At 36.6% G+C, this 25,786-nt stretch overlaps 1 protein-coding gene across 1 annotated transcript in view; it reads right to left on the bottom strand.

The window, feature by feature from the left end:
- RPGR (retinitis pigmentosa GTPase regulator) overlaps positions 1 to 25,786 on the bottom strand; it is a 42,859-nt gene that overhangs the window by 14,065 nt on the left and 3,008 nt on the right. The window contains exons 3-8 of the mRNA XM_009997406.1: positions 23,744 to 23,869; positions 17,154 to 17,246; positions 14,576 to 14,638; positions 12,870 to 13,028; positions 10,971 to 11,120; positions 2,958 to 3,116 (exon numbers count right to left, since the gene is read on the bottom strand). Of these exons, the coding sequence (XP_009995708.1) occupies positions 2,958 to 3,116; positions 10,971 to 11,120; positions 12,870 to 13,028; positions 14,576 to 14,638; positions 17,154 to 17,246; positions 23,744 to 23,869 (750 nt within the window). The remainder of the gene's footprint in view (positions 1 to 2,957; positions 3,117 to 10,970; positions 11,121 to 12,869; positions 13,029 to 14,575; positions 14,639 to 17,153; positions 17,247 to 23,743; positions 23,870 to 25,786) is intronic.

The raw sequence follows: 25,786 nt of genomic DNA, 5'->3' as shown, positions 1-25,786 counted from the left end.
AATACATACTTTTATAAAGAGGATTATTCCCAGAGGAATTGTCATCATCTGAAAAAATGGAAGATATTCAGGCCACTCCCAATCATCTATTTCTTCTCCAATATCTAGATTCACAAATTATGATTATTCAACTTTTTAAAAACCTTTACTGAAAAAAGTACACAAATTGGGATTGCTGCACCCTCATATTTCTTTTGAAAGTGTTGACACCAATGGCCTTCATTTGCAGTAGGATGCATTTGCAAGAATCATGGGTACTGGATGCATTTTTTTTACTTTGAGAGAACTCATCTGGGATGAGGATACAATCTTCTTGAACTGGATGGTAGACTGTCACAAAATGAATACATTTGTGCTGCTACAGTGAGAGAAAGCTTTTGCATGACAGAATTTTTAACTGCAATTCTGCAAATATTAAAGGCAGGAATAGCAATAAAACTTGTAAGAAAAATGGTTTCTAATACCATATTCAAGATTTCTAAAACCTTGTAGTTTTAAAACAGTTTTTTTAATAATAATTGCTTCAACAATTTTTTGCTCTCTGGGAAAAACAAACAAACAAACAAACAAACAAAAACCCCTGAGTTTCCCATTTTGAAGTTTCAGAGAAAAAAGAGGAATTACTTCAAACTACTTTCTGTCATTTAGTCCAATACTTGCTGGTGAGATTCTAAACAGGATTTAATAACCCAGATAACAGTAGTTCTTAACATACAAAACTGCCAATAGTATAGATAATTCAGTCATAAAAAAGAAATCAAATGAAGTGTTTTGAAAGAGACTAATTATGTATGAGAATCAGGAAGAAACTATCTTCATACCCAGGAAGATAACTGGATTATGCTTTCTTCTAATTTGATAAACCCTAAGTAGAACTGATGACACGAAATGAGCCAAGATGTGCAGCAGCTTCTCCATATCACATTTTCTCCTGTCCTATTCCTATGTTAAATGAGATAGATGAAACAGTGGAATATACAAGTCAGTCACTCACTCATTTTTAAAAACTGAAATGACACACCCTGAAAAACTGGAAAGACCCTGAAAAGATGAAATCCTCATCAGTATGTACTGTGTTACTAGAGCTAAAGAGCTTCCATTTTCACAGCAGACGATGCATGAAATTCAGAATTTCTTCAAACTTGTATTATGTTCTTTATTTAGGAAAATGAGCTTGAAAGGTATAGAAAGGTTTCTGCTCCACTTCATCAGAGGGATATCCATCATCTCAATTTGTGATCATGTCACTTCATCTCAAGATGCAATATACACTTCAGTATTGAATTAAAGTTAAGTTTCTAGTGCAAAGCCTATAATGCATGTATGCTACACTCACTATTTCAAATTATTATAATGTCCAAATCTATCTCTTTTCCCAATTTTTTGCCCTGATAATTTTCCAAATTTTGTTTTGAGTCAGAAACATTTCTGTATGTCAACACTCCTGCCAAAGTATCTTTCACTTGGGACAGTATTTCCATTATCCTCGACTTCTTAGTTCAGTGTCTTAAGCAGAAATTCATACCTGTAGCTTGTTTAATAATAGTTTAATTACATTAAAAAACATCTATCTGACCTTTCACTCTTATCACAACCACTATTGCTCTTTAGAAAAATGTATTTTGTTGGAAGATATTGTTTTCTCTTGACTCAACTTCATCTTCTGGCACGCACTTTTATCATTGACTGTCAGCTGAGCCAGCAGTGAATTGCTTAATTGCCTTCTACTACAAAATCTATTCCCATAGGCAAATAAATCTTACTTACTAAGGCACTGACTTACTATGGTGTTTTCTTCACTGTATTTGGTTTTTGGCATTTATATTTTGCCTCTTTGTTCTAGCTTTTGTACAGATTTCATTATAATGCTGATGTCATCCAGGTCTACATCTTCCTACTAAATCTCTGTAACAGTAATTTGTTATAATGAAGTTTTATCACATGAAATACCATTAAAACAAAACATCTGTTGGTTGGCTTCAGATTTATAGTTAAAAAATAATCAATAATGATAATCAAATTCTTTTTGCAGAGCTTTATAACCCATAAAATAATGCTATGATTTCTGTATTTGCTACCCCAAATTTATGGTAATTTTTTCCCTAATAATGATAATCTAATTTCATATAAAGAAATTTATGCTATGACATAGAATACTGCCAGAGTAAGACTGCATGTGAAAGAAGAGACAAACGCATTGAAACGTAGACAAATGTTTGCATTATTTCCTGGACTGGCACTGCTATTTCCTCTTCACAGTTTTCCCAAACTCATCATTACACATAATCATTCCCAACACATCACTTCCACCTTTATTCTCTCCAGTGGCTTGCCGTACAACACCACATCATGTTACTTACAACTTCAGTTAGATTTTAGATTTTAGTAATTTTGGCTACATAACCTTAAAGGCACTTCAACAGATTGACAACAGATGGCTTGCACATTTTCAAAATACAGATTTAAAGACTGATATTTATACAACCTACTTGGTTTTATAGTTTTTGCATTTTGGTAGGAGAGTAATTACAGACATATTGTACAACTGTGAAATTCATTGCAAGCCAAAGCTGATATTTTTTTTTAATCATCTGTGAATAAAGTCAAACTCTCCTTTTCTGCTTCTGTAGTACTATAGTTCAGCATAGAACTTGTGGAAATAAACAGCTAGCAATGCTTTGCATGTATCTCTTTGAAAAGCTAACTTACTACTCCTCTGTTACAGTTAGCTGGCAAAGTTTATTCTGCAACAAAGGCCCATGAGCAGCCCAGGCCTGAATGTCAAACCATATGCACTGCACAGCACAGGCCTGCACTTAGTTTAATTGTTAAATAGATTCCTATGCTCTTACTAGACAATGGTCTTCCAGTTAGGATCACTACAGAATCTTACACTTCAGTAGGATATAAATTCTTTGAAGTAAATTGAATTTACTAAGTTAAATTACATTGCATACCTGTCAGCACCACTGTGTGTTCTGCACCACAAGCGACCTTATTAACCTTTTCCATAATTCCCAGTACGTGCTGTGGGACTCTATTGTTCTTCAGCTGCTCAGGCAATAATCCCAGTTTCCCATTCTCAGGTTCTCCAAAAGTATAGAGCTCACCATCTCCTGTGAAAATACAGAAGAGAGGAGGACTTCTAAGCATGTGCTCAGAAGCGGGTTTGGGTTGTCAAGACCACTGCAGACACAAATCAGTACAACAGAAAAGTGTACAAATGTTACAGGATTATTGAACATATTTCTATGATATCCAAACAGCTGTGCAAAGTAGTCTGTTTTGATAGGAAAAGAAGCCTCTCTCCAAGATGAGAACCACAACATTTAGCCTGCAAGGAATCTAGCCAGGAGAAAAATAAAACCATATACATCCTGATTCTGAGAAGGTATAACTCCCTTTCTAATCAGTATTTATGTCAACTGAAGTTGTAAGAATCTCAAAACAGAAACTTATTTTGCATGGAATTTTGATGGAAAATCCACACTTTGTTCTTGTAAGATACAGAGAAAAAAAGAAAAAAGCAGAGTTAATGACAGGAAACTGTGTGTGGTCCAGACAGCAAGAAGGGAGCTTGCTGTCCAACAACAGGAACACAGTAGTGGTTCCATAGCAATAACTCCATCAGAATTAAGTTAAAAAAAATACTAAGAGGTCTTTACAGATCTCTTCCTGTGACTTATTTCTGATCTGCTACATAATCATACAAGACAACCCTTCTCATTCACCTAGACTTTTTAAGAATCCAGTTCAAAACCAGTTTCATCTCAAATTTGGGTAATTAATTTTACTTCCAAGTTTCCTTTTATCTTTTTCAATCATTCCCTTTGCTTTTTCACTGCTATGTAAGTCTGAATCACCATTCAAGACAGCATTCTATACATCCTTCTACAATAGTGAAAAATGGAATGTGTGAAATGTACTTCTCATTGCTATATTCTGGGCCCAGTCTTATTCAACATCTTCATCAATGACCTGGATGAGCAGATGGAGTGTATCCTCAGCAAATCTGCTGATGATACAAAGCTGGGAGGATTGGCTGATACACTGGAAGGCTGTGCTGCCATTCAGCAAGATCTAGACAGACTGGAGAGCTGGGAAAAGATTAACCTAATGAGGTTCAACAAGAGTAAGTGTACAGTCCTGCACCTGGGGAGAAAAAAAACCATGCACCAGTACACATGAGGGGTTGAACTGCTAGAAAGCAGCCCCATGGAGAATGTCCTGGTGGACAACAAGTTATCTATGGGTCAGCAATGTGTCCTTGTAGCCAAAAGAGCCAATAGTATCTTGGAATGTATTAGGGTGGCCAGCAGGTCAAGGGACATTCTCCTCCCCCTCTACTCTGCCATTGTAAGACCACATCTGGAGTATTTTTTTCCAGTTCTGGGCTCCTCAGTTGAAGAGTGTCCTGGTTTGAGCCAGGATAAAGCCAATTTTTCTTTTTACTGATTTTTTTTTCCTTCAGTAAGCTTTCTTGTAGCTAGCAACAGTGTGTTCTGCTAGGCTGATAAGACAGTGGAATGTTTTTCTAACTACTGAGGCTTCGAGGCTGCACCTGCACTCTGCCAGCTCAGACACTATGGGGAGATCTGTGACCCCCCCCGTAGGAGGCTGAGTTAGATGGACAGCAAAATTGGCCAAAGATATTCCATTCCATATATCTACGTAAGCTCAGAGGAAGGTCAGAGATCACAGAAGACTCTCTCGTGACCCCCATAACTCTCTGCTTTCTCCAGCAGCAGCTCAGAGATTCCTCGGGACTCTTCCCAGTTCAGGGAAGTGCTGTGGGAGTTGCTGGGGTGGGGGGAGGCGAGAGGCTTTTTGCCCATACCTGAATCTATCTGTATATAATTGTATATTTTTCTTGTATCATTCATTAGTGTTTTAATTAAAGCTGTGTAGTTTAGTTTTCAATCCAGCCAAGTCTCTCTCTTTTTCTCTCTCTCCTTCCCTACCTGGGTTGGGGGGAGGGGGGATCGAGAGCATTGTTGTCGGACCTGAGTCAAACTGTGACAAAGAGGGACAGGGATATACTGGAAAGAGTCAATAGAGAGCTACGAGGATGATGATTAAGGGACTGGAACATCTGCCATACAAGGAAAGGCTGAGAGACCTGGGCCTGTTTAGTCTTGAGAATAAAAGACTAAGTGGGAAGGGTGGATGTCAAGAATGGACCAATCTCTTTTCAGTCATGCCCTGTGATAGGACGAGGGGGAATAGCACCCAGTTACAACACAGGAAGTTCCATCTCAACGTGAGGAAAAACTTCTTTACTGTGAGGGTGACAGAGCACTGGAACAGGCTGCCCAGAGACGTTGTGGAGTCTCCTTCTCTGAAGACTTTCAAGACCCATCTGGACACATTCCTGTGTGATCTGCCCTTGGTGTTTCTGCTGCAGCAGCACGGTTGGACTTGATGATTTTCAGAGATGCCTTCCAACCCCTATGATCTTCTTCTTACAATTTGCCTATATATACATTTCTGATTTGCCATGCTAGGGGGCCCCTAACTATTCTAATTGGCCAGAGTGAGGTTTAGGTAGAAAATATTTCTTTACTGTCAGGAAAGTTTCAAGTTAATAGCTGAGTGTTCTCCACTGCTGAAAAGAGACCATGGAGTAGTGATCTCATAGCAAATTGTGGTCTACAAGAGATAATGTGATTTTTAATATAGTTGAGCTTCAAATTTATTCAAATGCATAAATTTATCAATTAACTTGAAAAATCTGAAAAAAGTATGACATTCCCGCAGAGGAAAACCTGTGAAAAGGACTTTTTTTTCATAAAAGCTGAATTCCTGCTTTAAATGGAAAACAGGTCCTAAGCCTCAATACAAAGTTGGAGCCCAGCACTTCCACCAAAGATTTAGATCCTGATTTTGATGGCACAATATTTATTTGTAAAGCTGACAAGTCCTAAGATATTTTAGCTTCTGCCTTAGTCAAGGAAACCCCAGACTAGTCATCCACAGTCTACTCACAGAGCTACATTCTCTTCAGCAAGACAATGAAACAGGATAGCACCTGTACCTGAGATCTCAGATGTAGAAAAGTGTATTTCATTTATATATCTAAACTACAGACTATGTTTAGGCTTCTCTGTTCAGTTTGATTTTCTGTCTTAATTCTGATCTTTATTCTTATACCTACACACAAAAATACTCTGAACAGGCTAACAGTTTGCAGTTATTTGCAGCACGCATTTTCTATTCTAAAAGAGTAGCCCAATTAACAACAAAAACATCAAGTGCAATGTGAGGCTTTCTGTAACCAAAATATTCAATTGACAGAAAGAAATTTTGTTAGGGACTCCAAGGGAAAGCAAATAAAAAATCCAACAACAAAAAGAAGTCTGTATTTTTTTGAATGTAAGTATCATGTTACTACTCTTGGATTTGCCATATATTTCTAGAACCAAGCTGTTGAACCCCCAAAAGCACTTGGGAGTTAACTGCTTATGCAGTTCTCTTTGAAGAGACAAGCACTTCTTTTTAAACACTACTGCACTGCAAATATTAATCCAATCACAATCTAATTAATAGGATTAGCGATTCAAACGACCAAGCTTCCACTGACTTCCTGAACTAATCAAGTTTATTACATTTTTTCAACTTAATAATCCAGCTAACAAAGATAAACTTATTTATTAAGGCAATTTTTTAATACATTACACATCCCTTTAAGGCAAACAGTAGTCTAAAAACTATGAAAAATATCTATTGAGCATAAAAAGAACCTAGCAAAACCCAGATATATTTTGAGTGCAGTATGTGTGCAGTACATTTGCATTTTGAGGACATTTTGTTCACAATGGAACCTGTCTATTTAAATTTCTTCTTTCATCAGTCACATTTTTCACACATTCAACCTTCCCTAGTGTGGCACATTTTCTGTATCACAATATTTTACGTCACAGGAGCATGTCAATGAAATGGGCAAGCAAATAAAGAACTATCGTTGCCCCTCGAAGAAAAATGTGCATACTGCAGATGACAGAAGATACCAGACCTGTCTGGTGGCAAATGAGGGCAGTAGACAAAAGAATTGTATCACTTCATGATCCATTAAATAAATAAAAATAAAATAAGTATTTATTCAAGATCAAATTGGTTGAAACCACCTCAAACACTGATGTTCTGAGTATGGAAGTGTTTGTGGAACGGGTGTTTTTTTTACTTTCATATACATTAACAAAAGGTTTTCAAGGAAAATGCAAAGCTCTCCATGAAAAGTCATCTTCTCAGTGAAAATCTATCTTAACCTGCTTATAGTAACAGTTCAGGCAAGCGAAGCAGCAGAAGAGTTCTAATATATTCAACTTCTTTCTGGCTTTTCAGCAGTGGTTAGGTACACTGCCTTTTCCTGTTCTCCATCTCCTCTGGTGGACAAATGAGTTATATAAGCTCGCCAAGCTTAATGCTTTCTGAAAAATTTTCCTGTCTTATGTGAGTGTGGTCTAAGACTAGACAACTAAAGATCTATCCATAGTCTCAAAATCATTGCTACACTCTTTCACCTCTTTTTTCTCTGCTGCTTTGTTTGGGACATACCTTTAAGATGGGGACCTAATGTCCCAAGTCTGCAAAAACAAAGGAAACAGATACTGGGAAAAAGTCCTAAAGAAGGCTGGAAATTATTAATTAAAAACTTCTGTTCAGTGGAAGTCACTGAAGAATGCAAAATGAGAGGAAAATGGAGGAAACAATCCTCTTTCAAATGCGGAGTAAACAGACCAGCTTCCTAATTTGTGTATGGTAATGAGCTAGCCATTGTCTGTCCTTGTGCCTAGTCTAAATTTTAGAAATCTTTTTCATTAAAAATAATTCAGGATATATTCTGTTCTATTCTACAACTACCTTTGGCATCAGTGGGGCCCACATGTACATGGTAAAATATAGGTGAGATGTAAACATAGTTGATTTTTCATCTGCAAGGAAGGCATTCTAAAAGGCAACAGTAACAAAGGTGACAATCTTTTTTGGAACTACTAGATTTGAGAAACTCTGGGGGGGTGGGTTGTACCACTGAAGTATAAATTCAGATGATTAACGCTGTACAATTTCCACAAAACAAATGTTTATCTAATACAGGTTTGCATTAGGATTCCACTCTCGTTTTCATTGACATTGCACTTGGCTTTGCAGCAGTTTAACACCTTTAAGACTAATGCCTGCTAAAAATCTTCTCTAAAGGCAGCTGTTTCAAAGAAACAACTGCTTTAGGGTGGGTTGTTTTGTTGTGTTGTTTTTTTTTAAAAAAAAAAAGCTGAAATCGATATTTCATTACTTTGTTTCTCAATATTCTCTTATTAATGAACATCCTGCCCTGGAGAGGGCACTCTGCGACCACACTATGTATTCTGGTATCCTCATTAACCACCTTCTAGTTTTAACCCAGATATGGTTGTGCTCCTAACTGCTTGCTTAGCCAGTATACAGCTTATGTCATAAATAATTATAATAAGGGAAGCATATGGTGCCAAGCTCATCATTTCAGCCCCACAACATGCATCAAGTGCTACATCCTGCAACTATGTTTCAGTAATAGATAGTATATTATTTTATGTACAAATGATGTTTAAAAAGTCAAAATGTAGTAATTCTATACTATTCTAGTAACTTACACGTTACAGGTTTTGAAAGCCTTCTATTAACAGTGTTTCTCCCACTTCTTCCATACTAACAGCAACCACAATCTAAAAGCAGTTCTTCTGGTATGCTTTATTGAGGGAATTAATACAGATTATACACTCACATTAATAGTTCAAATTTCATTTCTGGAAATACAGAACCACTTTCTTTTCCAGGCATCTCCTCCAAAATTATATATTAAAAAGAACACTATCCATTCTAAATTCTAGTATACAAGTTAAAACCTTACAGGAAAAATACACGGAAAGCTCCCTAGGCTAGGCAAGCTTTTAACCATACTTGAAGGTATACTCAATGACCAACTGGCAACCTGTGGGGATAAAAGCCTATCCCTGCAATATGCATATTCCAAATACTCCATAATTACCTCGTTTGCTATATTTTACCACAGCTCAGTGGCAGAATACTGAGGATGTGAACCACTGTTCTAAGCCAGTCTAGCAAGTCCCATAGATAAGTGTTTACCATAAGCAAAAAAAGAATCCTAATAATAGTAAAACAATCACATTTTTTAAACAGAATCTTTTAACAGTATAGTGCCTTGACTTCTTTCCTAACTAGGCTTTAAGAAAAATACGGTAGCTACATTCGTACTCAAATTCATAATTTAATGGTTAACTTCATAGCTAAAATAATCTAAGACTACGGGACACTTAGATTCAATGCATAAGCTTTGTTTTTAAACACTGCTGGGATATACACTGACACAAGTGCAAGCAAAGATCAATTCAGTAACAGTACCTGGATGTCCAGCAAGGGCTCAAAGGAAAATAATAAAAATATTTCTTCTTTCACTACAAAAGAGGCCATCTGTGTGCCAGCAGTACCGCTATCAGCGAGATATATTGAAGCCACGTTTGTGCAGGATTTGCAGATACTAAGGTTGAAAATGAAGACTTTCCATCTCACACCCAGGCCCGCTTAAAAAACAATGGGTTCAACAACTCCCCATATTCAGAGGTGATAACCAGTACATCTTGTTATTAATATTTTAAGAGGCTTCATTTCTCTTACCCAGCAGTTCCCTTAAACCTTTTGTCTCATCCCTCCACCCCATTAACAGTTTCCACTTCCTTAGAGCATCCAGCACACACAGTTTCTTTAGGTGCTTGTTTTCAACCTTTCTTTTAATAAGAGTTCTTGTCACATTCCACCGCAGACTTGTCAAGACCTTCAGCTCTTGGGTCTAAGGCAGAAATACACACTTTCTTACTATGCCCTTGATCTAAGGATTTTTATTTTTTTTTTCCCATTATTTTGAGCTCAGGAAGCTGTGTATTTTCTAACAGGTGCTGAGCCTGTGATCAGAATCACTGCATTAATTTACTGTAATAAAACATCTGTAATAAAAGTTGCACATGACCAGCATAACACCCAATTAGTGTTTGTCCACCATAAGATAAAAGCATATTCTCAGAGTTATATACATATTGTATGTGGAAAAGTAACATTTATCAAGTAACCTGCAAACAGTATCTGACTGAGTAGCTCCTGGGTACCCATTAAAAGCTTTAAAATCAAAACTATTAATTGTTTGAAATCTTTCCTCTGAGGAGACTAAACTGTAAAGTTTAATAAAGTAAATCTATATGGCTGAGAACAATTTGTAGCTGCTCATATATAATACCATCAGTACTGACTGATCAATTCACCATGTTGGCATTATAAAAGCATGAGTGGCATCATCACCTTGGAAACCAACAGAGAAGAGAGAGCTGGAAAACAACAGAGAGGTGGGTAGGTTTGGAGATCAGAGACAGATTTACTGCAGTGTATGCTTCCCATATCATATTCTGCCTGTTTAACTGACTTCAAAGCTTAAAATTAAAGAACAAAAATCTTGCATTGCCAGCAAATGAGATTAAAATTTTCTCAAAACATACTAAGTCTAGTCAAAATTACATTTCTAGAGAACATGATTATTATTATTTGATCACCACCAAAACTGAATAATCCCAATAAAAGCTGTATTCTTGAAACAGTAATATTAATCTACAGTTGTCATAACCTTTATGAAAATGAAGTGTGGCAAGACAGTAATTATATCTAATATAATTTTGCAAAACAATATGCAAATGCAGAAAACTGCAGGTTTTTTTCTCACAGCACTGTTACTACAACAATAATATAAAATTATACAGTAGATTACATACAAGTTTCCCAAATAAATCAACTAGGATCACATTTCTGCCACATGGCAGTTTTTAACAACTATGGCATATCTAGTTTCAAATGCCTCATAAAATACCTTTACAAAGACAACAGTTTGAGAACCATTGACTTGTCTCCACTAACTGCTATTCCCATTCTCTTACCTGTTATCAAGGCAGAGTGATAATATCCACAGGATACAGAGGAAACTGGTTTACCAACATCCACTTGGCAAGGGACACTGACACAGGCTTCATTAGCCAAGCCAATCTGACCTTCTGAATTGTCACCCCACACAAAAAGCTGCCCATCCTCTAAAATTAAGACACAGAGAGTTAACAGATTTAATACCAAAACAAATAAAAAGTTAATCTACTAATGTAAATGCATTTCATAAACTCAGGGACATTAAATTATATTTAAAACAATGCAACAAAACAGTCTGAAGTAAGAGAGCATCCTTTATGCTTTTCAAAATGGACACAGAACAGTTAGTCATCAACTGATGTTAGACCATAAATAGCACCAGGAAAAGTTCTATGTAAAAATGTTCCCTCAAAAAGAGGAAGATTGAGCATAGAAAACTACTCAGTTGCCAGAGGTCAGTATGAAAATATTATGGTAAATTTAAGGCATCTTCTCACTTCTAGTAGCATGTCACCACGTTCTCATTATTCCAGACTTATTTTCTGTTCTGACTTTGGTACACATCCTACCTATTCTTGCCTTATCTTTCATTTCCTTTCAAAGGTGAGTGTATTGCCCAGTTTCATTTTGTTTTCCTTAAACTATCACAATAGCTGTTCCAGGTTCATTAAGACCAGCCTCTTGTGACACAAAGACCAATGGCAACAGTGAAAACCAAAAAAAAAGGTAGTGAACAACATGAAAAATATATAGATTTTTCTAGAAGAGATAAGGTCTTCTCTCTGCTTCTTTCCCATTGGTGGCAAATAAGTTGTGAATAAAAAAACCATACCATGGACAGTGCTACTGAGATGCTGTTGGGAACTAAAGTAATTCAAAGTTGACTTACAAACTTCAGGAGAAAGTTAGCAATTGTCAAAAAAAAAAAAAAATTACAAACCAAATGAGCAGACTAACATATCTCTCATAGACTCCTATGTTCTCTGTCACATACCAAAAAGGCAGCCTCAATAATTTATCCTAAATATGTACAGAAACAGCTCCTTTATAACAGAAGTCAAGAAATTACATTATAGAGTAATAAAGGACCACCCATCCAATGGATGAAAGTATTATAACATGTGTGGCCTTCAACATGTTGCAATTGTATAACTTTGCCATTAGAGAAATAGGTTGTAGATCAGGCCTGTCAGAATTAGTAATGACACAGCTGTGCGGCATGTATCAGTAGACCAAAACAGTTGCAATAAATTCATCAGAGTCACACAGTGGTCAGGGTTAGAAGGGACCTCGAAAGATCATCTAGTCCAACTCCCCTGCCAGGCAGGATCACCTAAAGTAGATCCCACAGGAACACATCCAGGTGGGTTTGAATGTCTCCAGAGAAGGAGACTCCACAACCTCTCTGGGCAGCCTGTCCCAGTGCTCTGTCACTCTCACAGGAAAGAAGTTTTTTCTGATGTTTACGTGGAACCTCCTGTGCTCCAGTTTGTGCCTGTTGCCCCATCTTCTCATTGTACATTACTGAAAAGAGACTAGAGAAACTTAGTTTCCATAAGATTCATGTTTTGTAGTTGGCTTCCCTGGAAATTAACTGAAGACTTTTTTCCCATTTTGCCAGTATTCATACTGTCTCTCCTTTGTAAGGTTTCCTACTAAACTAGTAGAGGTTGAGCTCCCATTGCAGGCTCAGGGAAAAAGTTTACTTTCACAAAAATTTTTGAAACTACCACCCATTACCAAATTGTGGTGAAATAGGCAATTGACTATCAACAAATGACTATGGTTACCAGGGAAAGAAGACAGGGAGGCACAGAAAATACACCCACATATGCAGACAGAATGCTGGAATTAATGTTTGCCTGGAACAACAGGCTAGAAATGCATAAACTGATTCTATTAGCGGTTGCTCTTACCAGTTACTGCTGCTGAGGTGTATGATCCAGCTGCTAGCTGCTTGATCTTGTGCTGGTTGGTAAAAAAACTGATTAAATGAAATGTAGTCCTTTCCTCTGTGTCACCTAATCCCAACTGACCTTCACTGTTACCTCCAGCAGCATACACATTTCCTTTTTCTGCATACAGAAAAGCACATGCAATACATGGAATGAAGACATTCTCATCAGTGGTAAAAAGTCAGAGAAACTGGAGCAATTAACTTAATTTTCAATGGAAAAACATTATAGAAAAATTGGTCTACTGCCCTGAAATATCTGTAAGCTGACATTAGCAGTTTCTGTTCTAGATAGCAAGGAGGATTTCCTGCACACGTGTGGATCACAACTTTTTTAAGTACTTTGAGTGTGTTTCCCACCATTCTGAAGACAGATCTAGTAAGTAAATATAATTTGAAGTTCTGCAAGAGTTCTGAGAAAATTACTACCAGTAGCCCTGGCAGCCAGAAGCAGCTCCTTCCCCAGATTATGTATATTTTAAGATAAAGCAGAAGGAAAATGGTGCATGATGTCACAGGCAAGAAAGCTGAAGTTTTTTGCTATGTAAATTAAAGAGATACATAACTTGATAGTTTTGAGTACTGTGAATAAAATATATTCTTGCTTAGGTTTTTATTAGAAATATTTTACTCATCTTAATATTTAAATAATTTTCTACTTAATTGACTAGGTTTTTGTTTTGGCTTAGAATCTCTGAATTGAAGGTAAAGCTGATGATTGATAACCTCAGCTTAACAGAACTTTAAGATTTATATTTTTAATTTTAGTATGAAAAAGACGAAAGATAAGGCCCATTAATAACACAAGTCCAGACACAAATGTGATAAGCAACTGACGTATAATTTCTAAATAGACTTTGCTATATAAATGGCTGCAAATTATCTAGCCACCATGTACACTAAAAGTGAATAATAGTTACCCTGTGCAGTCTTGCATACTCAACTGTTATTAAAATGTTCTGTTTTATAATAATAGTATTATTTACAATGCTCAGGGTCTCCACATGTATAAACCTCCTAATAACCAAACAATCCTCTTTATAACACTACTGCAACCTAAAGGGTTGCAAGCACAAAGATGGTTATTCCACTATATCAATTCTAGAAGCATGACAAGAATTTGCATCAATTCTCTGTATACTGTCTAAGAATTTATTTTTAGTTTATATTTACAGTTTACTTATTTATAGCTTAATAAAGCTACTTGTCATTGAAATAGCAGACTACCTTGTCTAACCAAAACGCAACAAAATGTGAACACTTGAAACATTCTGTTTTACTATATTTACACAAACATACAACTTCACACTAATAAAGTTAAATTACTTGTTAAAGTAAATTTGAATCCAGACATATTAAAAATTACTAATATATCTTTATAGGGCTTAAATGAAATACTGATAACTGTTAGCCACACCTCAAATGCCAGCAAGCATTTTTTTTATTTTGTCTATTGCTAGCAAACTCCTATATAAAAATATTTCATAAATGCATTGGCTCAGAATAAATCAAGTATTCAAAGAACTGGCTGTCAAACCCCCAAGTTTTAACAATCTTGTTTTCACTTATTTTTTCTTTCCTCAACAGTCCTCAGGCTCCTAATGTAATTTTGCATGAAAGCAAAGGAAGAAATCTGTCTTTAATATGTGTATAATATACGATACATACCTGTGTAAACTAAAGTGTGGTTTCTTCCACAAACAGCAAGTTTTGTTTTTTCTGGTTTTAAAGCTATGAATTAAAGCCAAAGGGAGGGGAAAAGTTATAAACAAGCTGATAGCTGGTTCAACAACAAAGTATTTATGCTCTAGAGAGAGTTCTGATTTTTTTTCATATTTTTACCAACAGGATGATTACAAGATTCATTGCTCATTTGAACCTAGCACATGGCTTACGAAATCAGGATTCCCCCAAGAAAAGAAAAGAACCTTAAAAACTTAAGCTGACACTCAGGTTCACCTGATGATGGCTACTTCATCCCAATGCCACACTCCCCAGGATATACCATTTATGGGATAACACAAAGAATACAGCAAATTGCAGGACAAAATGTATGCTTAAAGCAGCCTTCAGTTTTCATTAAAGGTACTATTCTAAACTCCCTCTTATGTTTTTTCCACTATCTTAAACCTTTAAAATCATATAATTCTCTTGTCTTATCCCTATCTTCCTTCATTATGTGCAGCTGCCTTTTTTGCTAGACTTCTGCTCTGTGCTGCCTTCTTAATGATCACTAAACTCAATTGCTAAGGACAGTGCCTGAAATTTTTGCATATACCATCCTGTCTCATTTTCAGCTCAATTACCACCCAGTGCTTGTACTTCTCTGCAGTGTGGTCACTGTGAAAGACTGGGAATGTATGCAAGAGGAATCAATAATTATTTTGGTGGGAAAGAGACGACAGAGGTGCCTGTTCTCCCACAGCAAGAAACTCCATTTCAGAACCAGAGGAAAAAAATATCTGACTCTTCCATCCTCTCTCCAGTTACTAACTATTGTCAATAATTTATCTTCTCTCAGCCATGTCCATGTGCCCTATACAATGCTCTTAAAACACCAACATTTTTATGTAATATATCTCTAGGTGCTTTTCCACTGCACCAGTCCCTGACAAAGCCAAAAACCATCGTCCCTTTCACAAACCCTTTTTCAGTCCTTCCAAATCAACTTTTACCAACTCCATAACATTCAGATTAAAGTCCATTCTACCAGGTCACTGAATAAATCTCCGTAAGTATGTACTGCCTCTGGTCTGTCACACAGACACAAACATAAACTGTCCAAATTCAGGTTCCTGCCTACCCTAACTGACACCTGTTGCTACCACCAGGCTGGAACCATAACATCTCCAATGTTGGCTTCGTCCTACAATCTTAATTTGCTGTTTTACATCACAAAACTCTTCCTCCAACTTCAGAGATTATCTTAATCAGCTCTTCAGACTCCTATGCTCCCTAACAATCCTCTCACTAAGGTTGATCAGTTGCATTTGATGAACCTTGCTATATTTATAGCTTTGCTGGCAATTTTTCATTACCTTGTTAACTAGTCTCTAGTCAAGGCCTTGGACATACTTTCTCAGAAATCATGGAGCCACAAATATTTGGCCTCAAGTAGAAACTGAAATGTGCCCTTGAGACTCCACTCCCAAAGCCAAGTGATGGCTGGCAGCTCAGGACTTTCTCCAGCGGCCTACTGCCAAAAGAAGATAGATAACCCTCGCCTCTTGTGGCTTTTTTTCAATGGATGCCAGGTCTGGTTTGAATTGCTGTCATCTCCTCTTCGTCTTTAATTCTCCATTGCAATTTGACAGCAAAAACAAAACTTGACATCCAATCCATCTAAGTCAAGGTAAGAATCAATCTATCACATGGCTGACAGAAGATGTGAACCTGAGAGAAACTGCATTCTCCCTCTGAAGTGAAATAGAGAGAGGGGCAAATAAAGGACAGTAGAATAAACTAACTCAGGAAGAGTTTGAACAAGCAAGGTAATACGTTTTTAATGATAAGCTAACATCAATCTGCTGGCAGAAAGGATGAGGATAAACATTTAGTGGTGAAAAGAAACGTGTTAATGGGATAGATCTGACTTGACATAAGTAAGGGAACAGGGAAAATGTATTGACTTAGTTTTGTTTGACAAGATAAAACTGGCTAGGAAAGTTCAAGAACTTGACAGTGCCACAAAAACAGTATTTTACAACACATGAAAGAATATGGGCATTTATTTTACTGTTTCATACAAATATATATTAACATTTATGCTCCCTCAGGCACTTCTTACACTTGCTAAAAATGTATCACTCTTTGTAGAACGTTCCTGATCAGATTTTTTCATTTATCAGGGCCTAAGACAAAAGTGATATGAAGGTTACACAATGCTTGTAGGAACCCTGATTTCTAACACATGGACAACACTGCAGAAGCTAAGCATCTGATATCTTTGCAGTCACAATGAAGGTGTGGTTTGTCAAAAAAGACAAGTATTACATTAAATTAAAGTTATGATAAAAGACAGGATTCTATGTATCTGAAGTAATCTTCAGATGCAAAAGGAGCCAGAATCTGGAACCGATGGAATATCAATCAGGGATCCTTTTAAGCTACCTTTAGGAGCTTGTGCAACTATATGCTACAAATGATGAGTAAAGAAGGCAGAATCAGTTATTTTGGAACTGTGCCTTATAAAGTACCTTTTCACAAGGGTCTTGTTTCAAAAAGACAAAAAAAAGATTAAACAAACCTTTAACACATGTTGGTTTGTTGACAGTGTTCTTTGATCCTAGTCCTAACTGGCCCCAGTTGTTACTGCCGAACATGTATAGTTTACCATTCCCTGAAAAAAAATGCAGTCAGAATCAAGACAAGTGTTTGAATACCTCATACAAGACAAGATGGTCATTCACACACTATGCTATATATTACTTTTGAATATAAGGTTTAAGATTAGGCAAGTCAATACTTCAGTGTAAAAAATAATTTATGTAATTGTGATTTTTCAGTACAAAAGTAGCAATTGAATCACTTAAGTAAGAAATTCCCATCCAGAAGAAGGGACAAAAAGCAAAACAAATATCCTCTCCTTTAATTATAGCACAGTTAAAGTGCTCTTCAGAAAACAAAATGTATTCCTGGACAGACCCTGCAGTTCAGAAAGCACAGTATCTACAGGCCTGCTTCTAATATAACAGCACATTTAAATGAGCACACACATCATTTACCCCAAAGACAGGAATAAATAATGCAGTTGTATAATTAACACAAACGCAGATTTGTAACTTTCAGCTTATTTTACTGTTTAGAGGGGCTATTTCTTTTACTGATGTCTTCTTTTAAAATTATTTACAAACTTGCACTTCTACAGAACATAGTTTCTGATAAATTTTCAAATGTATTCACAAATTGTAATAATTTACTACTCCACACATAAAGAAGGAATGCACAAAACCATCATGCATTCAGGGAGTTTTATAAACCTAAATGCAAACATTAGATTACAAATCTTCACCAGAAGCAATGCTAGCTCCTGGTGATTTGTGATCCTATACAATGCAATTGTATTTCAGAAACTGGCATGATGTGCCACTGAACTTGCAGGCTTGAGCATTAGAAACAATAAACTGTTGTGATTCTGAATAACCAGTGTTTTTTTAAAAAGGATGGCATATGAACAGATGAAACTTTTGTCATCAGGCACACCAATTAGACAGTCAAAACTGACTACTGACAATACCTTAGAATTATTTATTTTTTGTTAACTATTATCTTCTATAACACTGTTAAGTTTGCACCCAAAAATAAAATCCTTGTTCCAACAGAAATCTTTGCAAAATAATAGAAACCAATTGGTCAAAAAAAACCCTTTACAACTGTTAAAAGGAGTTTCTTAACTTCAGCTAAAGGTCTGAGCTTTGTGAATTAAGACTACATCACAAAGCTGTCACATAAATGTACTTTGTCAACCTACCCATCAACAATTATCACACAACATCGCAACACGTAACAATTCCATATAATAATGCCAAAATATTATGGTTGCTTGTACTTCAGTAGTGTAGGTCCCCAGTGAAGGTTCTGAATGTGATTTACAGACACTTTGAAATACTGTATTGAAATGCTTAAAATATAACAAAAACATTTACTCCGTTTAAAAAATAATTTATTTTCTTAAATGCAAGTACATAGTTTAAAAAAAAGAACCTAAACACCACCAACTATTATCTAAAGTCCAAATTATATTGTTGAGATGTGACAGTTTTTTGGAACATGGGGCTATGTGCCTTTACAACAAAGTTGCAAGGAAGTCTGAGGTCAAGACTACACTCATGACATTTCACCAACAGCATTTATATCACCATCACCATCCTGATTTTTATAATGCCATCATGTCAAAACACACGCAGAGCTGTCTGTCACCAACAGCAAAACACACATTAACAGAATTTTTTTTTTTTAATTAGCAAATAGTGTCCTATCTTGATATATGCTTCTTTGTACATGGTGTTTCATTTATACTTTTTAACTGTTTGTGTAAGTAGTACTGCCATGGAAATATGCCAAGCTGCTGTAATTCAATTTAAGCACATTCTCTTGTATTCATTCAAAATTCCAATAGGTCATGCTTTTCATCCCGTAATCTGCTGTTTCATTTACTAGTCTTTCAATTCTGAGGAATTGCTTTGTAAGTCAAGGAGCTTAACAGGTGAGAGGAATTTTTTTTACATTCTTTTACAATTGAGTGACAGCCTTTTATAATTTCAGGCTTCTAATACTTAGAAGTGTGACAGAAAATAAGGAAAATAGGTAATTCTGACAGTGAAAGAAAACTAAGAGGTGCTACAGAGGAACTTAAACAAATGCTTGTAATGAAACAACATATCTGGGTCTGTACAGCAAATCACATTTTGGAACAGACAAGGTGCAATCTAAGCTGGGCAGGGAAAAGAAAATTATTTTGTATTCAAAAGGCCCTGTTTTCATAATTGCATAATGAGATATCTCCAGTCATCCCCACAGATGCACCAAAGTGAGAATTAATTAGACAGAAGAAAAATAGGCAAGGATCATATTCCCGAACTTTGCAAACTCAGATTGGTTTTGTGTTTTTGCTTTCACTTTGTTGCTGACATACAGAGATTGTGGCTATCTGCCACCTGGAATGGCTGGCAGACAGGCTCAGCAGAGTAAGATTATGACTCTGGGCAGCAGAAAGGAAACAACAGGATATTAAAGGGACTACTAGGACTGTTTTGGTGATGAAAACATACTTCCAACACCAGTCTCCACCTTCATCCTGACACAGGACTGGAATATTTCCCCAAAGTATGTATGTTTTGGCTTATCACCACCAGATGCTTCACCAACATTAATTTAGAGCTATTAGGAAAGCCACAAGATGTTTACAGCTTTAGGAACAGAGGCTTTATGAGGGACTTCAGGAAGAGACTGCCTCCTAACCAGTACATTCCTCATATGAGTAGCTGCTATCCCAACTGTGATTCCTGAGAACCCCAGCTGTCACATGCCCACCCTCGTTCATGAAGTGCTACTAAAGTCATTCGCTCAGCAGCTGGGAAATACCAGTTGAAATCCTCAATAGGATAATACTCCTTCAGGATAATAACAGGCAGTCAAGTATTTTCATCATCTATGTTCACAGATACGTTTTACATATTGCCCCTCTTTCTTTCTAAAATATATTAGTGTGGAAGGGAAATAAAATGTGGAGACAATGTAGAGACTTTGAGCATTTATTACAAGATTCTATTGAGAAGCTGTATCTGAAGAAAACGTAAAAGGTAATGTTAGAGTATCATATGGCAGGTGCCATGATTTTATTTTATTTATTTGTGCTATTTGGTGAATAAATTATGTTAATATTTAATTTAAAATTCTTATACAATTCAAATACATCTCAAGAAACAGGAGAATGACATCAGTTTTGTTAGGCAAGTCATGATCTTATCAAAGTAGAAGTTTTATTGAGCAATAAGAACAGTCACACTTAAGACATTCAGCATCAAACAAGCAAAACTGGAAAAACTGCAAAATTAGTATGTTGCTTGCTCTGACACGTTTCAAAAGAACAACACAAGTGTGTATTAATCTTTGTCATTTTCCTGTTATAGTTGATGCAAAGATACAGTGCCATGCTCTGAGAGCCTGCTGGTAGGCAGAAGAATAGAAGGAATCTGGTGTCGAAAGACCTGGAGATTCCAAGGTCTCTTTGGTGTAAATTGTTGAAATTTAATGCCTTACAAAACCCCAAAACACAAACATACTATCTTCTCGTTGTTCCACAGGCACCTCTTTTCACTCCTACTTCTACACTTGATACTTTTTTCTTTCCTTCTACCGTCTTGCATTGGGGGCTTCAATTCTCTCCAAAGCTCTGAGTTCAGAAAATGTGTCTTCTTTCATCACCGTTTTCCCCCTTGTGAACAGGATCAGTCTCTTTCACCAAATGTGGGCAAGCTGCCTAGGATACTCTAATCAAGGCAAATAAACAATCAGACAGCTGTTAACTTTAAGTTTCATGGAAAAAAAAAATAATAGAAAGGTATTGGGATAAGATTCTTAAAAATATGTGTAGTATCACTTCACACCAGCTTTCAACAGGATGAATAAAATGCTTTCCAAAGCTTGCAGTCATAGAAGATGCAGGGAGTGGACTGTCAGTACTGTCAGGCCAAAAAATATGGGAACGGGGCAAGAAATATTAAATATATTACAAATTATGCTGGAAGATGTACTGCTTAGGACTGCATTAAAGAATTAAAGAAGAAAACTGCTTAAAAATATTCCTGCTTGGATGTTTTAATGAAGATTGTACTAAAGACAGAGAGCACATGAATTAAGAAACATAAATCCCAATCCCAAACACCAAAACCAGAGAATGAAATGCTTCTCTGCCTAGCTCTGCACACCAACTCAAAGTCAGCAAGTAGCTATCACCAGTCCTTTGTATTCCAACATAAAACCAGAGTATTTAAATAAAATTTTGGACTCAATTCCTGACCTAGAAAGCTGAAGAACAGTGTTTCATATTGACTTTACACTTTTCTTCCTAAAACTCATATGGGAATATTGATGAAATAAGCATTTGAGAATTTCTGAATATTGTTTGAATGCTAAATATTAGTTCCTGTACATTTTCTTCCTTCACATTCAGTCGAGATTCCTAGTGCTAGATGTAGCTGTCTCACCTGCCTAAAACCAGCTGCAAGGAACCTTTTGTATCAGTTCGGGTGATTGTTTTACATATGATTGTTGAGACATGTTAGTGTAAAACTGATGTATTTCTTTAGATTTGAATCTACCGCATATTCCCACTGTGTCCTACCTACATAGGTCCCACTACCGCTTCCAAGGGGTGGAAAAAAAATAGGAGGGAAGAATTTCGTGACCTGTAAAGAAAGACTGAAAATAAAATTAAGCATGCATTAACACACACCTGCTCGAGATACTTTTCCTTCCTCAGTGATGCTTGGCTTTTATCTCTTCCAGATCAGGTTCAGTTGGATTTCAAGAAGCTCCTGGTTTCTCACAAGGCCTTTCTCAGTAAACTCATTACTGGAATGCACTTCTGGAGCTTTTATTCCAGGTGTTACTGCAGTTCAATGTCACACACCAAGGGCTGTAATTCCACTATCATCCAACTCCATCTAACAGGAGAAATGCCAGGTGCACATGGGCATGCACAGGTGTGAAGAACAAATGTGGGACCAAGATTTGCTTCCCTTCTTCACTTTTTTGTACAATTCTTGCAGTTTCTCTACATTTGCTCATCACTGATCAGTATTTTATCCTCACTTCTGTCTCTACAATGCGCCAAAAAACACTTCGGTGCTGAAAAAATTCTGTATTCATGCTTCCACAGTTCCTTCTCCTCAAAAGCTTTCAGAAAATAAAGATCTGATTATCTAGAAGTTTCCCTGGTGACACAACAGCAAAGGCCAGCTAGAGAGACATTTTTGGAACATGGTGCATATATGAAAACATCAGGGAGAAGGGGAGGTAGTAGAGAAATGGTGCTGCATGCAAATCTGTATGAGTTGACTTTTTCAAAAGCTTTATCTAAGTAGGCACTATTACAGTGACATGGGAATTAGTGGATTGTTGCTGATTAGGGTAACAGTGCTGTCACAGGCACATGCTGAGGAAGCTCAAGGAGGCAATTTAAATTGACTGGTCTAAACTGAGAATTATACTAGTTCTATTTCAAACTGGGTGTGGGCATATATGAAAGGATACATATAAAAAACAATTCAGAAGGAATATTTCACAATATCCCAGGTTAAATTCTGATTACTTTTATGTAATTGGCAATTTAATAGAACTGGTTCAATCCAAGAAAATATGTGAAGTTTTGTTCAAAATAAGGTGTAATTCATCTTCTGTGAAGCTAAGCTTGAAAAATTAATTATTTAATTTTATCTCAAGATGCAGTCCATGAAATCTATACATTTTTTTATCATGCCTGGAATACTTCATTCTAAAAATCCAGCATCTTCAACCCTTGAGAATATAGCAAGAAACCCTCAGGAAATTACTTAATGAGCAATGAGACCAACTGGGCATTGATGAGAAATTAACACATTCCAGTAAAAAGAGTCCTGAAAATATGCAAGTTTCATACAACAAAGTCTTATTTTCTATCAGCACTTGATTGGCAACACAATTGACACAGGAGCTCATCAGCAAAAGAGTGGTCCTTCCACATAAAAAAATTAAACAAATTCTTAAGCAAGTATTGTTTCCATAATTTCAAATAAACTAAAACAAACATTAATACTGCCCATTGTATTGCACCTGAGTTTCTTTGAATGCTTTTGCAATTTATTTCTGATTTTAGTAGGGTTTTTTAAAGTTTTTATAATTGCTCTTCCAAGGGCTATTTTCAGTTGATAATTAACAGTAATTTGGACCCTGAGAGATACAATTTCATCTATTTTTTAAGGCAGATTCCTACTGATCTTGTTGACTGTGTTCAACAGATACCATACTTCCATGATACAAACCTTTATACTTGAGACTGCCTACTAAACACTGTCATATTCACAAGAAATACTGAAGCTGAACAAAGTCATGCTTACTTTAAATCATGTGTGATACACTGAGTTATCACAGTGTCCCTCATGACAGTTCCTGGCAATGTCTTGTGAAAACCTTCAGTGACCTTACACTAAATTCAAAGTAATCCTGTAGTTCCTACAGAACAGTCATCTTTCCGCTCCACAACCTCATTATTGCAGGAATCAAATAAGAATTAGAATCTTTCCAAGCTATTGAAATTTATAACCTTTTATCATATACTCCATTTCCAATACTGACCTGTAACAACAGCAGTATGTTCATCTCCACAGGATATAAGTACAGGCTTGTCATTTTTGAACCAGAACTTGCTAGGAATATCTTCTGCAAATTTGCTTTTTCCAAATGTGAAAATAGCACCTGATTCTAAAACACAAAAAGATGACAATCTTAGTGAAAAAAACCTTTGCCTCATACATTTTTAAACAGACATTTCCTATTAATTACACATTCTAGTTTCCTATCTGTTTTAAAAAAAAAAAAAAAAAGACTGAAGCATTTTATCCTGTTCTGTTTCACAAAGCCTACTTCATTTGCAGGCTCATATTTTAGTCCTTGGGATTCTTCTTAGATTCCACGAATTTCCTAACAGAACAGGTATTGTTGGTATATTGTATTCTGAGGATACAGCACTAACATACTTTCACATCACCCCTTGAGATAAACTACTGGGTGTGTAAAATAAAAAATAAATAACTCTGAATACCTGCCCATAGAAAGTAAAATTAAAAGTTCAGCCAAAAAGCACGTTGAGACAAAGAGTTCTCACCTACGTTTATACTGGGTCTAGGACAGCTCTCTGCCGGGACACCTCTGCCCTGGGGACACTTCTCTGCAGATCGGCAGATTACACAGGGCTGTGCCGGTGTCCCGGCGAGATGTCCCTTTCCATCTATACTTCAGGTTTTACCTGAATTCAAACAGGTTTCACCAATTGCATTAGAGAGACAGACAGACAGACAGACAGACACACACACACACACTGTAACAAGGTGACAGGCTCCCAACTGCCCACCCTTCCTCACCCATCTGAAAAGATACATATGCTCTAAAAATCGTTCCCTAACATCAAAACTCTCAGCCTTCAAAACATGGGTAGGTACAACTGTCTTTGATCTTAAGACCATGATCTAAAAAACCCAAACAAACCCACCCCAAAATAAAGTCCAGACAACTCTTCTGCCCTTGTGACCTGTCTAGTTTTCTCAGTTTTTTCAAGTCTCAAAAGTAACAGCAATGTTGTTTTAAAACACAGAATGCTAACTACTCATTCACTTTCTGGTTAAGCACGTTAAGACACAGAAAATATTAATTCCACAGGAGAATAAACGGACTTAAAATTTGCTAAAAGCCACGCAGAAAATGTGGCAAACCACAGCTGGGCCTCCTATTTTAAAATGACAAACCTTGTGTTTTAAGCATACAATCATTTTTTGGAAAAGAAAACAAAGTAAGAAAACCAAAATTTTTCCTTGTAGATGTTTTGTTAACATGTAAGCTATGATAATACAAGTACACATAGTAACACTAGATCACTTCTGTAAGGTTACATATAATTCGATAGCAACACTTCCATGTATTTACTTTCAATGAACGCCATCTCATCAACCGTCTGCACCCCAGCTCCAAACCCACAGTTCTCTTAGACTGTAAATTCGATACTAATTTTGAAATGATTCTTTAATACAAAAGTTTCCCCTCATTGCATCATGTTTGGGAGATGCATAAAGTAGTATTTCTTACCTCTCTAGGGGTGTTTCACTTTGAATGTTTTATTGAACACAAGCCTTGTGCAGACAAATTCAAGCCTTTTAAAGAACGGGTTGAGTTTTTCCTCATTTTATGTAGACACACTCACAATCATAAACATGTTTAAAGCCTCTGAAAACGCCGTTTTAATGTTTAATCTCCAGCCAGACAACCGTGCTGTGTATTTGAATACCCTTCCAGTGATCTCCTTGGCACATGTGCCAAGGTAGAGCTCTTTGGTTCCTTTTTCTATTTGCTTTTTTTAATTATTCATTCAGAAGCATTAACACGAACATATACCCTTTTTTTTTTTTTCTGAATCTCACGCATATAAAAGGCAGACAGCTTAATTCACAAACACCCTGCCCACCTCACCCGTTCCACAACCGAACCCTGAGCCCTCCGTTCTGAAACGAAACCCTGCTCCTTCCTAGCACGAAACCCCACCGAACGTTTTGCCACCCTGGCCCTGAGCAAACGTTTCCAAGCACGGCCCGGAGCTCACGCAGGAGACGCAAAGCCCGCCCGCCTATC

The sequence above is a fragment of the Chaetura pelagica genome, unplaced genomic scaffold, assembly GCF_000747805.2.
Source record: "Chaetura pelagica isolate M959 unplaced genomic scaffold, ChaPel_1.0 scaffold750, whole genome shotgun sequence".
NCBI classification, from domain to species: domain Eukaryota; kingdom Metazoa; phylum Chordata; class Aves; order Apodiformes; family Apodidae; genus Chaetura; species Chaetura pelagica.
The sequence above is the reverse complement of the archived record's forward strand: the minus strand, read 5'-3'. Positions and strand labels throughout refer to the sequence as shown.